This window comes from Crocodylus porosus, unplaced genomic scaffold (assembly GCF_001723895.1).
Source record: "Crocodylus porosus isolate Cpor-Errol unplaced genomic scaffold, CroPor_comp1, whole genome shotgun sequence".
Lineage (NCBI taxonomy): Eukaryota > Metazoa > Chordata > Crocodylia > Crocodylidae > Crocodylus > Crocodylus porosus.
In genome coordinates, this window is record NW_017728886.1 from 87,495,108 (window position 1) to 87,509,108 (window position 14,001).

General features: G+C 44.7%; 1 protein-coding gene across 1 annotated transcript in view; it reads left to right on the forward strand.

The window, feature by feature from the left end:
- Positions 1 to 5,052, forward strand: part of ANLN (anillin actin binding protein) — a 41,659-nt gene extending 36,607 nt beyond the window's left edge. The window contains exons 22-24 of the mRNA XM_019538661.1: positions 301 to 408; positions 2,755 to 2,927; positions 3,634 to 5,052. Of these exons, the coding sequence (XP_019394206.1) occupies positions 301 to 408; positions 2,755 to 2,927; positions 3,634 to 3,757 (405 nt within the window). The 3' untranslated portion in view covers positions 3,758 to 5,052. The remainder of the gene's footprint in view (positions 1 to 300; positions 409 to 2,754; positions 2,928 to 3,633) is intronic.
- Positions 5,053 to 14,001: the final 8,949 nt, after the last annotated feature.

Here is a 14,001-nt window from a genome sequence, read left to right on the forward strand (position 1 = left end):
TTGCTGGGATCCTATGACCCCAGCTGACTTCCTGCCCTTTGGGCAGGGGGCTGGACTCGATGATCTCCTGAGGTCCCTTCCAGCCCTAATGTCTATGAAATCTATAAATGTCACTAATTTCCATGTGAAAGGAAAGCGGGGTAAGCTGAATGTTATTAAGGTACACTTTTCACTGTATGAGTGCACGTGTGTGTGATTGTGCTCACACAGATATTGTGCTAGTTGAAAACTACTCTTAAATAGGATGTAAACCAAAGTAATCAATGTTGCATAAAGTAAATTTATTCTTTTTCTTTGTAGACTATGTTTGAAGATGTGAGTGGATTTGGGGCTTGGCATCGACGCTGGTGTGTGCTTTCTGGAAACTGTATTTCCTATTGGACATATCCAGATGATGAAAAGAGAAAGGTAAGAACTTGGAAATCACCTTATTGAATACCATATTCCTTAGCATGTGGATCTGGGTCTGTGGTGTGTAGTCCTGGCAATTTGTATAATCCAAGTGGGAGATATCAAGCTCTCTTGGCTAAAGTGTGCTTTGCAGTTCTTTGCTTGTTTCTTCGTAGACCAAAACGAATCCAAAAGCTAGGAGTAGTTGTCAGTTGTAGGAAAGGTTCTTATTTAAATTTCACATGAGGTTGGGACTTATTCTTGAAGATGTCATCAGATGATTGGCTTTCTATTTAGTTTAAAGAGACAACACTATGGTCTCCACCAACGATTTTAATAAGTGGTTTTCATCTAAATAATATTTTGCTTCAAGAATATTAGAACAGAATTTTGCCCACCATGAATACTCAAGCAGTTTCCTTCCACATGATACCAATGTGACTGATTTTTATACTGCTTTACTAATGCTCATGTTACAACCTGATTTAACCTTGCAGCTCCCCAATATGGTTGAATGTACAGTGCTTTAGATGCAGAACTTTTAGAGACTTTCTCTACCTAACACGCCCAAAGCAGAAAGGTTGATTGGTCTCTAATTTGGACCGTCTCAGCTCTTCAGTCTGTTCCTGCAGTATGCATTTAAATGTTTCCAACTCCTCTGAATGCTTTCAAGAGGAATTGGAATCACTTAAACAATTTACCAAGAAGTATTGCTTGTCTGTTGCCAGAACAGCTTTTCAAACTCTGGGCAAATGCTGGCCATTCTGAGTCTGTGCCAATCTGACTTTGCAGTAAAATTCTTTCCTGATGCCAGATAAGATGATCAGTCTAACCTGGAGTCAAGGAATAAGACTCTCCAGCCTGTAATGTCTCGGTTTTCGAGGTCCCAGCTAGAGCCTCAGCACACCCCAGTCAAAATCACCAGCCATTGTGGTAGCCAGCACCAAATACTTTTTTTTGTTTTGGTTTTTTTTTTCCGCCCCCTGCAACAACTCAGATGCCAATAGTAGTAGCAGGAGAGGGAAAGAATCCTTCCTGCCCCCACATGGTGACCAGTAAAATCCCAATAAATATGGGATAACCCGACATCTGTCACAATCTGCTTACTGCAAGCATAGCTCCACGTATCTCACACTCTAACTGGAAAACCAGAACTCTCTTTTCCTAATTCTATCCTCTCCATAATCTTATCCTGGTTTATCTTTTACAACCAAGCTGGTTGTGGAGCTCTGCTTTGTTCTGCTGCTGCTGAGCATTGTTATCTCCTATTTCCCTCTTCTGGCCTGCAGAGCTCTTCTAATGTGCTCTGACCTGGTTTGGAGGGGTAGGGGGGAGAGGGGTGGTAATGCATTTGTGTGGCTCTCCTAGGCTTTCCCAATGATGCTCTTAATAGCATGCTCTAGCTGTTTGTAACTCTCTCCTGTCTGATCCTTATCCAATCTCTTCTTGAAAACCTCCAAGGAAGGAGAATCCACAACTTCCCTAGGCAGTGTATTCCAACACCATACTTTTTTAACTGAAAGACTTTCTGTTTTCTTGAAATGTAATCTAAATCTCCTTTTGTTACTGTTTGAAGACATTGCCTTGCATCATTTTTTCTACATTGAGGGAGAGCAATTGTTCTCCTTTATAGTAGTTTTTCAGCTATTTGAAGACTACTATTATCTGTACCCCCTGTAGTCACCTTTTTTCCCCCCAAAAAAGGTGCTTAGTTCTTTCAGCCTTTCCTTGTGTTTGCATTAATGGCTCATCTCCCCAGCTGGACAGCTCTATCCTTCTCCCTACAATCACTGTAACAAGATTACAGCGCTCGCTTTGGAAAAATGTACAGAACATATGCTGTGATACAACTAGCTTTCCATTGTTAGGAAACAAAGGAAAGTTAGTTGTATTGCAGCATTGCTTGTTGGAGCTAAGAAGCAGTTTGCAATCTGAACTGGGGGGGGAATGCTACTTTTCTGTGGCTAGAGAAACTTTCCTTTCCAAGACCATGGTACAGACTATCCCTCCAAATTGATCTGGACTTTTTAAAATGTGGCCAGGCTCAATCAACTTGGAAGTAGGAATCTTGCATGTACAAAAGTTAGAAACATAATTGGCTTTAAATAAGTCCTGAGATTCTGAAGCCCAGTAGGCAGGGGGTGGCTTCTGTAGCCATGAAGAATATGGTAGTGGGGCTTATTCTACTATCAGTGTGTGCAGTCCTCCAGACGTGGTTGTTTCACTTATGCACTACTCATATAATGTCCTCTTTTTCATAATTTGCTTTGGATTTACTTACCTTCTTTGCCAAAGGAAAATGCTGGGCAAAATGTCATATCCCGATTGCTGTATCCATGATTCTTCCTGTAACTTTACTTTCAGCATCCTTTGGGCCGGATAAACTTGGCTAACTGCACTAATCGTCAGATTGAACCAGCCAACAGAGAATTCTGTGCCCGACCTAACACTTTTGAGCTAATCACTGTCCGACCTCAAAGGGAGGATGACAGAGAGACTCTTGTCAGCCAGTGTAGAGATACTCTCTGTGTTACCAAGTAAGTGGGGAAATAGGCTTAAGTGTCCTTGCTCTTTTACTTCCAAATGTGACTAGAATATAACTATTGGCATTGAGTGGGAGTTGTGGGGAATAATGCTAGAACCATTTTGTTCTAGTCTTGTTTTGCCATTCTGTTCACTTACAGAGATTTCGTGTTCCTTTTTGTAAGTGGTGGTAGAAGCGACATTATGTGGCCGACAAGCTTGATTTAATGTTTTCCTGGTATTTGGATCTTGGCTTGCGGAAGGGGAGGAGGAAGCATGGGCAGGTCAAACTCATCAGGTCCCACCAGCTGGATTAGTGGTGCTGGGCTGGTCCTCCAGCAAGCAGGCCCAGTTTAGTGTAGGACGCGGGCAACCCAGACTGGCCCCACACTTCCCATGTAGCATACGGAGCTGGGCTGGCACAGGCCCAGTCAAGGTCCCTTTGCCATATGGCCTAACTAGATTGGCCATCTGTGGAGTGGGGTGGGACTGCCAGGGCCCCTTGACCAATCGGAGACGTGGAAGCACTGCAGACCAGAAGATAGGGTTCTGCAGGGCCTGATATTTGGCTGTTATCTCCTAGTTTGGAGAATTAGTTTTCCTTTTCCGAAGGTCACAAAGATGATCTAAATGCAGGTCACAAAGGTGGTCTGAATGCTTTGGATTCATTTGGAAAGAAGTGGCAGAAATCCTTTTAAATTAGCTTTCCATTTTTTATAGGAACTGGCTGTCTGCAGATACTAAAGATGAACGTAACCTTTGGATGCAAAAACTTAACCAAGTTGTCGTGGAACTTCGCATGTGGCAGCCTGATGCATGCTACAAACCTATTGGAAAGCCTTAAACTTTGGGGGGAATCTTCTGAAAAGTCTACGCAAGACAAATGCCAGCTGCATTTTAAATCCTCTTTTTACGTAAGCTCATCGGAGGCCTCCTTATACTTTATGCTTTAAAAATGGAAGTGTACGTGTCATTTATACAGAGTATGTTATGCAGTATTTGTATTTCTCTATTAGGATTTTAACTGATCTCCTTTCCTAGCATTTGATTGTTAGGAAGCAATTAGCTCCTTTATTTGAATGTACTAAATATTTATATAACTCCTACTTTTTGGAACTCTCTGTGGCTCAGTACATTCTCTTCTATTGAAACAACTAAATTGGGACATAAGTTTATCACAGGGAATCAGATTTCTGGTAGGAAGAACCTAGTAAAACACAAGCTTACTAGATAACTCTTTTCCCCTCAAGGGAACTATGGCTCTGAGTTCATTCATTTTAGTAATCATGGTGCTGAAATGGCAACTCTTAATGCTTTATGAAGTTTTAATAATTCGTAGACATAAAAGCTGCCAGTTTTGTGCATTTTGAAACATGCAACATACGCTTTCATTTGTGCAAAGCATCCCTTTCTTCCATCCAACAAAAATTGCACAATATACCCATAGCATTCTTGCATTCTGAAATCTTATTTGCCATTTTTCTTAACTGCAAATATGAACTAATGTTTGGTATGTATGTTATGTGGTTTACAGGTATAGCATGATGTATGCAGTATGTTGCACACTTTCATAGAAATCAGAGTTCTTTAATATTTTTGGCAGGGCCTTATAAAAACTTTAGCTTCAAAGTTCTGAATGCATGTTCTTGAAATTCATCATTGTGCAAGTTATTTTCACAATTCTGCTTCTGAGCACCAGAATATGTTGGAAAAACAGTCTTCCATGAGACTCTCTACAAAGCTGCTACTTGTCAATTAATGCTCTACTGCTCATAAGTTTATCAGAGAGAGGTCTGTAAATACAGATAAAACTCTTCTTCAGGCCATCATTAAAACTGCATATTTTACCTTAGCTGAGTAGGTTTTGCCATTTTCACGGAGCTTCCCATTGGGCACAGTGTGAAATATTATCTTGCTACTGTGCGTGCAGTAGTGGTATACTTAAAACTGCTATAGCTGTTAAATTTTTGCACTTGAAACACTAAATCTGCTCTCCCGTCCTGTCATTTTTGTACTGTTATTCTGAACCTCATTTCCTTTCTGGTGTCTTAAGTATTCCTAAATGATGTATTGAGATTTGTATTTTATTCCCTTTAAATAAAGAATAAAACATTTTAAATAAAATGGTCAGAAATGGGTTGCCTGTAATAACTGAATGAGCTTATGAATTAAAGAGGAAAAATGCTTTGTTGTAAAGGGTCAAGATAACGTGGCTCATAGTTAGGGACTTACTGAATTTTACGACTGCACAATTATTTTGCAGAAATTGAATTTGGACAGGCTCCAGGATTTTGGCAAGGTAGAAAAAACAAAATAAAACAGGTGAGCAGAGATTCTTAGAGCACAGGGGGGAGAGGGGGCAGGAAGAAGGTGCAGATGCTGCAAGCAGTAGCTCTCTGCAGCTCAGCTTTCCACCGCCTCCCTTCCCCATGTGCTCCAAGACTCTCTGCTTGCTGGTAAATTGTGTGTGTTTTGGTGCAGTTGTGTGGGGTTTTTTTGCAACCTGCCAAAACTGCCTACCACTTGGGGTGGCCCAAAACTAGGACTTGATTTCTGTGATTAAGCTTAGCAAAGCCGTTAATTCATACTTAACACGTGGATTAATGGCTTCCTTGGTCTTAATCAGGGTAATTAATCCATAGTTTTGGGCGTGTGACAATCTGTGGGAGTGGGTGGGACTGCCGGCGCTGCTTGGCCAATCAGAGGCATGGAGGAGCTCTGCTGCACTTGGTTTGTGAAAATGGCCGCCCATTGTGGGATCTGCCCATGAAATCAGCCAGCTGCCTTGAGTTCGGTAGACCCCTACTTATAGCTTGTATGCTGTTAGCAATTTGGGGACTCTTTACCCTAAACAAGATACTTTGTGAGTTTTTCAGGCTCATACAACATTAAGTTAATGGTTGGCCGGTTGTCATATTGAGACAATGTTTTTTCTTTTCAATTCATGATGGACATGTTAGAGGCCAAGGCTTTGAATAGGTAGTCCTGATTGGTCAGGACCGAGTCATATTTCATAGTCATTAGAGCTGGAAGGGACCTCGCAAGATCATTGGGTCCAGCCCCCTGCCCAAGGGGCAGGAAGTCAGCTGGGGTCAAATGATCTCAGCAAGATGGGCATCTAAGTGTTTCTTAAAAATGTGCAGAGTAGGTCTATTCCAGGCTCTGGGGACTTGGATAGTAATGAAGTTTTTTCTTATGTCCAGCCTAAAACAGTCTTCCCAGCCAGAGTTGGGACCATTAGAGCTTGTCTTCCTTTGGGGTGCCCTGGTAAACAGACATTCTTCCAGTTCCTGATGCACACCCCTTATATACTTATAGGCTGCTACCAAGTTCCCCCTGAGCCTTTGCTTCTTCAGGCTGAAGAGTCCCATGCCTCTCAGCCTCTCCTCGTAAAGGCCTGTTCTCTTGTCTTCTAATCATGTGCATGGCTCTCCTCTGGACTCTCAAGCTTCTCTACATCTTTTCTAAAGTGCAGAGCCCAGAACTGAATGCGCTATTCCAGCTGTGGCATCACCAAGGCCAAGTAAAGTGGGAGGATGACTTTCTGGGTCTTGTTTGAGATGCATTGGTAGATCCAAGCCAGGGCTTTTTTTGCTTTGCCGGCTGTGGCATTGCATTGGTGGCTCATGTTCATCTTCTGGTCAATCGCAACCCCTAAGTCTCTTTTGGTCATGGTGCTAGTGAGTGTAGCACTGCCGAGCCTACAAGTATGATGTGGATTCCCCCTTCCTGAGGTGGAGCAGCTTGCATTTCTCTGTGTTGTATGCCATCAGGTTTTGATCTGCTCACCTTGTGAGCCTGTTGAGATCGGCCTGAATTTCCAGCCTTTCCCCTAGCATGACCAAGCTTTCTCATAATTTAGTGTCATCTACGAATTTAGCCAGTCTGCTTCTGATACCTGAATCCATATAATTGATAAATATATTAAAGAGTATTGGTCCAAGTACAGAGCCCTGGGGGATGCCACTGCTCACCATGTGCCACGTTGACATGGTTCTATCAATTACCACTCTCTGGGTCCGACCACAGAGGCAGTTCCCGAGCCATCAGACTGTGAGGTTGATGAGGCCACAGTTCCCCAGTTTAACCATGCGGACTTCATGGGAGACCAAGTCAAAGCCTTTTTTGAAGTCCAAATAAATTATGTCAACCTCTTCTCCTTTGTCCAGGTAATGCATCACCTGGTCATAGAAGGAAATGAGGTTGGTCAGGCAAGACCTACCATATATTGAAAAATATAAAGCCATATATTGGCTGTCTTGTAGAATGTTGCATTCTGTTATTAATGGGTTTTTTTTGTTTTGTTTTGTTTTGTTTTGTTTTGTTTTCCAATATCTTACCAGAGATTGAGGTCAGACTGTGATTGGGCTGTAGTTCCCTGGATCTTCCTTCCCCCCTTCTTGAAGATGGGTACCACGCTAGCCCTCTTCCAATCTTTAGGAACCTCTCCCAAGTGCCAGGAGTTCTCAAAATCCTCACTGTTGGCTGCACTATGATGTCAGCCAGTTCCTTAAGCACTCTTGGGTGCCCTTCATCTGGGCCAGCTTATCTGTGGATGTCCAGCCTCTAAAGGTTTTCCCTTATGAGATCTTTGCCAGTGATTAGGTGTGTGTTGACCCATACCCTGGCAATCCTGTATCTTGTTCAGCAGGATGATCCCCTCGAGTTGGTGGAAGACCAATGCAAAGTAATTGTTAAGGAGATTAGCTTTTTCCTGGATGTTAGTTGTCAGCTGCCCTATTTGATTTAGCAAGGGTCTAAAGTTGTCCTTGTTTTTCTTCCGACTACCCATGTGTCCTAAGAAGGACTTTGTTGTCCTTGATTTCTGTAGCCAGTTTGAGTTTGATTTTTGGCCTTGGCTTTCCTAGTTTGCTCCCTACCGGTACAGGGCAGTACTGAGTACTCCTCCTTGGTGATGTTACCTGACTTCCATCCCTTGTAGGCTAATCTTTTCAGATACAGGAGGTCCATAACTCCCTTATTTAGCCATGGGTGTTGCCCAGCCCTTTTGCTACCTTTCCTACAGGCTGTGAAAGACTTTCCTTGTGCTTCAAGGATCATGCCCTTAAGGCGCAACCACTCATTGTGGACTCCCCTCTCTATCAGATCATGGTTTCTCAGGGTCTCAACAACCAACCTCCTGAGCTTATGAAAATTGGCTCTCCTAAAATCAAGGATTTCTGCATTGCTGACTGATTTTGCCAGCTTTGCAATGCATAGAGAAAGTGATCAACTAGTGATCACTGTCTCCCAGCTTCCCTTCAATTTTCAGGTTGCTCACTAGATCATCCCCTTTGGCCAGTACCAGATCTAGGAGTGTCATACCTCTTGTTGGCCCTTATACTTCTTGAGACAAGTAGAGCTCGTCAATGCAGATAAAGACCGATTAGATTTGGCAGAGTGCTCCTCCCATGAGATGTCAGGGCAGTTTGAAGTCGCCCATAACAGCCATGCACTGAGAGCATGCAGCCTGTGCCAGTTCCGTAAGGAATGCTTAATCAAAATCTTCCTTTTGGTTAGGAGGTCTGTGGTAGACTCCTACCATTATATCCCCCTTACCATGGTCCCCCCAGTAATCTAACCCAGAGGGTCTCAAATCATAGATTCATAGATGTTTGGGTCCAAAGGGACCTCAGTAAATCATTGAGTCCAACCCCCTGCCCTGGGTAGGAAAGAGTGCTGGGGTCAGATGACCCCAGCCTGGTGTATGTCTAGCCTCCTTAAAGACCCCACAAGGTAGGGGAGAGCACCACAAGGTAGGGGAGAGCACCACCTCCCTTGGAAGCCCATTCCAGATTCTAGCAACCCTTACCATAAAGAAATTCTTCCTCATGTCTAACCTAAATCTGTTCTCCATCAGTTTGTGGCCATTGTTCCTAGTTACTCCAAGGGGTGCCTTGGTAAACAGCATCTTCTATTCCTTGCTGTCCCGTCCCCCATGAATTTGTAAGCTGCCACAAGATCAGCTCTCAGCCTTCTCTTGTGGAGGCTGAAGAGATACAGGGCCCTCAATCTCTCTTCATAGGGCTTTGCCTGCAGGCCCCTAACCATATGAGTGGCCTTCCTCTGAACCCTCTTGGGGCTGTCCACATCCCTTTTGAAGTGTGGCATCCAAAACTGGACACAGTACTCCAACTGCATCCTGATCAATGCTGCATAGAAGGGAAGTATCACCTTTCTGGACCTGTTTGTCAGGCACCTGCTAATGCATGATAAAATGTGGTTAGCTTTACTGATCTCTTTGTCACATTGACAACTCATGTTCATCTTGGTGTCAACAATGACTCTGAGATTCCTTTCTGCTGCTGTGCTGCTGAAAAGGTCCTCCCACAGCCTGTAAGTGTGCTGGTGATTCTTTCTCCCTAGGTGCAGCACGTTGTACTTGTCCTTGTTGAATTGCATCCTATTCTGTTCTGCCCACCTTTCCATCCCGTCCAGATCCACCTGGATTCGTTCCCTACCCTCTAGTGTGTTAATTTTACGCCATAATTTGATATCATCTGTGAATTTGGACAGAGTGCTTTTCATGTTCTCATCCATGTCACTGATGAAGACCTTGAACAGCACAAGTCCAAGGACCGAGCCTTGTAAGACTCCACTGCCCACTTATTTCCAGGTCTATACCGACCCATCCATCACCACTCTCTGGCTGCGACCCTTAAGTCAATTTGCCACACACCTGACTGTGTAATTATGTATGTCACAGCTGCTCAGTTTATTTATGATAATAGGATGAGATACTGTATCAAAGGCCTTCTTAAAATCCAAGTATATGACATCTGCCTTGATTCCTGCGTCTAAGCGTTTTGTGACCTGGTCATAAAAAGAAACAAGGTTAGTCAGGCAGGATCTACCTGCTATGAATCTGGGCTGGTTGCCCTTCAGCATTGTTTTCCTGTTGGACTCCCACAAATGTTATCCTTAATAATTTTTTCAAAGGTTTTTCTAAGGATAGAGGTGACACTAATTGGTCTATAGTTACACAGATTATCCTTCTTCCCCTACTTGAAAATAGGTACAACATTAGGCCCTTTTCCAGTCCTCTGGGACCTGACCTGAGCACCAAGAGTGCTCAAATAGCTACATCAGTGGCTTTACTATGACAATGGCCAATTCCTTCAGCACCTTTGTATGAAGATCTTTTGGGCCTGCTGACTTAAACGCATCTAGTCTTTCCAAGTGCCTCTTCATCAAGTCGGCACTAACAGTTGGTGGGCTGGTGTCCCTTTTGTGCCTATCTGTGATCCAATTGGGAGATTTGTTCTGATCCGTGTTCAGGAATATAAAAGCAAAAAACTCATTGAAGAGCCTTGTTCTCCCTATCTGTCACTAATTGCCCTAGTTTGTCCTGTAGGGGTCCTATGCTACTCTGCATCTTCTTTTTACTCCCTATGTACCTGAAGAAGGACTTTTTGTTGTCTTTAATTTTTGTTGCCAGCCTCAGTTCCATTTCTGCTTCTGTTCCAGTCTGCTTCTCAGTTCCATTTCTGTTCCAAGTCGCTCTTCTTGGGTGTCAAACTCCTCTTGTAGGAAAGTGTACTGCTCCCTCACAGAGAGCTACACCCCTGCCCTTTCTAGCAACACGATCCCTCCTGTACAAGGGATAGCCATCTATATCTGTGTTACGGTCGCAGGTGAAGTCCCACCAAGTCTCCGTTATTCCTATGAGCGTATTGATTTTTGTTTAGCAGAAGGGCCAGTTCCTCCTGTTTGTTCCCCAGGCTCCTTGCATTTGTGTAAAGGCAAGTAAGCCTGCCATCGGAAGCCCAGCTATGATTCCCAGCACTTCTAAAAGAGTCCTGTCCTTGGGCTGGGGTAGGAGTGAATTCCCTTGTGCTGCATGACCTGATTCTGCGGTTGACATCTGGTGGGCTTGCACTGGTGGTTGTCCATCCCCACCCTGGCAAGCTTGGTTTAAAGTCCTGTTGAGTAGATCAGTCATTCTGGCCGAGAAGAGCTTCTTCCCTATTAGAGTGAGGTGGAGGCCATCCCTTCCCAACAGACCGATGCTTAAAATCTGCCTCTACCTCTGAAGTGCGGACTATGGTCAAAGAAGTGGAAGCCTTCATGATGGCACCAGCGCTGCAGCCTTCTGTTGGCTTCATCAATTCATCTCTCCCTCCTGTGCCTGTGACCCATAACTTGGAGGACTGAAGGAAAAACTACCGGCACCCCCAACCCTTTGAGCCCCACCCCCAGAGCCCTGTAGTCGGTCATAACCTCACTGGGATTGCTTTGAGCCATGTCATGTTGTGCCCACATGGATGAGGAGCATGGGGTTGTGGTCAGAGGGCCAGATGTGTTTTGGGATCCTCTCAGCTGCATCCCGAATATGGGCTTCTGGGAGGCAGACCTCATGGGCCAAAGGGTTGGGGTGGCAGATCACTCCCTCTGTCCCCCTTAGAAGGCAGTCGTCCATGGCCATCACTGTGTTTCTTCCTTGGGGTGGTTGCAAGTTGCATTTCTTCCTCAAGTGCTAGAACTGCTGGCTTAGCTGGCTCTACTGATGCTGTGAGAAGTTTGTATCTATTGTGAAGTTCCAGGGGGTGGTGATCCTGGTGCAGTGTGTCTTGGGGCCAGGTGTCCTCTACTGGATTTCACAGGAGCTTCTCTTATTCACCCTTGTCCTGCCAATCATCCTCGTGCTTCCCTCTTCATTCTTCAGGCAAAGAGTCAATTTCCTCTTTGCCACCCCGATGGCATGTGGCCTCTGAACTGCAGCCTGGTTCTCCCCTGTTCAGCACTCCAGAGACTCCAACACGGAGCAAACCTCACAAGAGGCTGTGTTGTTGCTCTTGACTCCAGGTCAGTTGTTCCAGGCAGGCCCCACAGCCGAGAACCAGGGGCCCATCTGAGTGGAGGCTGGAACCATGGGTTCCATCTGGGTGGAGGCCTCAGTGGTACCAGAAGAGGAGGGGTCCCAGACATCATGGGGATCTTTGGGGTGTGGCACATCATCACCGTTACATAGGTAGTAGCAACCTAGGCTATTGCTGTGCCGACCCTTCTCTTCCGGCTTACCACCTAGAGCCTTGCGGCCCTCCTGCACGAACTCCCATGCTAACTTGCGTACTGGGACCCAGAGCACGCTTGTTTATTGGCAGAGCAGCATAAAACTTGCACTAACCATAAGGTATGTCCAGTAGAGGACTTCTGTTTCTAAGGTACTCCAGGTTTCTGAACACAAACAGTTTCCTGGAGACCTAGAGGGGAAAGCCTTGCCAGTAATGGAGATGCTGCAAGATTAAACAATCTGAAGGAGTATATGAAAAGACATCTCTAACTTAGGGGAAAAGAGCTGATGCTATCTGAGGTAGCAATATTTCATCATCATAAAGAAATGTACCCTCCCACTCCCTGTTTTTTGTTGGGTTATTTTTTCTCTTTATTGCCTGTAAATATGGTGAGTTTTTGAATATTAATGAATGGAAACTTCTTCGTGTACTTTTTGGTTTACGTACTCTACTTTTGGTTAACCCACATGCAAGACTTGAGTCTTGGGCAACCACGTCCAAATGTCCTGCATGTCCTTATGCTTTGCACCAGGGCTGAAAAGGGGTGGAACAGCATAACTGCCATCTGTTTCCTTTTCCATCTCAGATTCCACTGCAGGAGTTAAAGCATGGGTTGTATATTACACAGAGAAAATTCAACTTGTACATTAAGTTCAAATGCGTTGTTTACTTTCTATAATAGGAGTCCACCCTTGATGACTTGAGTAATCACATGATCTAGAAGAAGTATAGTCACATGATCTAGAAGACGTGAGTATGAACTTCATTGTAAAGAGTTGTAGTACAACCACTCAAAAAAAAAAAAAAAGGATCAGAATTTGATAGTTCTATGATAGGTGTCCATTCATAATGATACAAACACGACTTTAAGTGGCCACCTGAGGGATATATGAAATAGGAGTATTTAGCAGGGAACCTGCCTGAGTCGCAGCTTGCGTAGCCAACTACCAAGATATTGGCGCTCAGCTTCCTGGCTGTTGTGAATCTTAGGTGCTGAACTCAGAGCTGTAGTGGTAAGGAATCTGAGGTTTAGGCTTCAAGCAGTCTACTACCTGAGAGTCATAGGCTGAGAACTCCTGTGCACACAATATGAAGCGATATTGGGTTAAGTTCTTGTCAGAGTTGCTATGGCTGGTAACCCATTTCAGAGTATTACATTCAAACCAAACTGATAAGTATTAAGTATGCTTGAGTGATTGTAAATTGTCATGGAGGGCAGTGAAAGGTTTGCTTTTCCACCTGGCACTTTTTTTTTTTGAATATTAAAATCTGACGTGGATTATGGGTTTCAAGCATTGTCCTCTGGGATGGGGGCTGGGAGTCACCTGGAACTGCAGCAAGAGCAGAAATGAATTGGCAAGTGGCTATTTAAACTTTTGCTGCTTTTATAAATACATCCTATTAGAGGTGAACTATGGAAGTTTTCTACTAAAGAGAAGAATTGAAGAGGAAAATGGCTGGTACATAAAGACGTGATTGCTGCTGTAATTCACTAGAGCTAAACGCAGACAGTCATAAAGCCTGAGGGTGAATCGATTCAATCTAGGCAGCTTCCTCTAAGCTGCATAGGTTGAACTGACAACGAAGTAAACTGATGTTCAGTTTTTAATTGGGAAATGTGCTGACCCAGGCCAGTAGGTGGGGGATGCTAGAGCACATCTAGCCTGCTGGCCATTGCGGAGGGAGCAGAGGGAGACTCACAGGAGGTGAGGCAAAACCGGCTGTGGAGGAGCAGGAGAATTTCCTTCTCCCTGAATTCGTGGAGACTCGTAGGGACTGAAGCAAGCAGCTCTGCCAATCTGGAGAGGAAGATTCTCCTCAGCTCCCTGGGACTGCCCCGGGTTGGGGGACCCTGGGCTGGGGTAGGAGAAGCCCCCCAAGGCAGGGGCTCCCTGGTGCCCCCACGCTGGGCTGCGTGGGCAGGCACCCAGCCTGAAGGACTCCTTCTCCCTCCCTTCTGTGGCAGCCACTGAACCAATCAGCAGCTGGGAAAGGGGTGAAGGGGTGGGGAGAGGGCTGCCAAGGTCTGTAAAGCCCCCACCACTGGGGCTATCCCTCTTCCCATGTGTTGTGT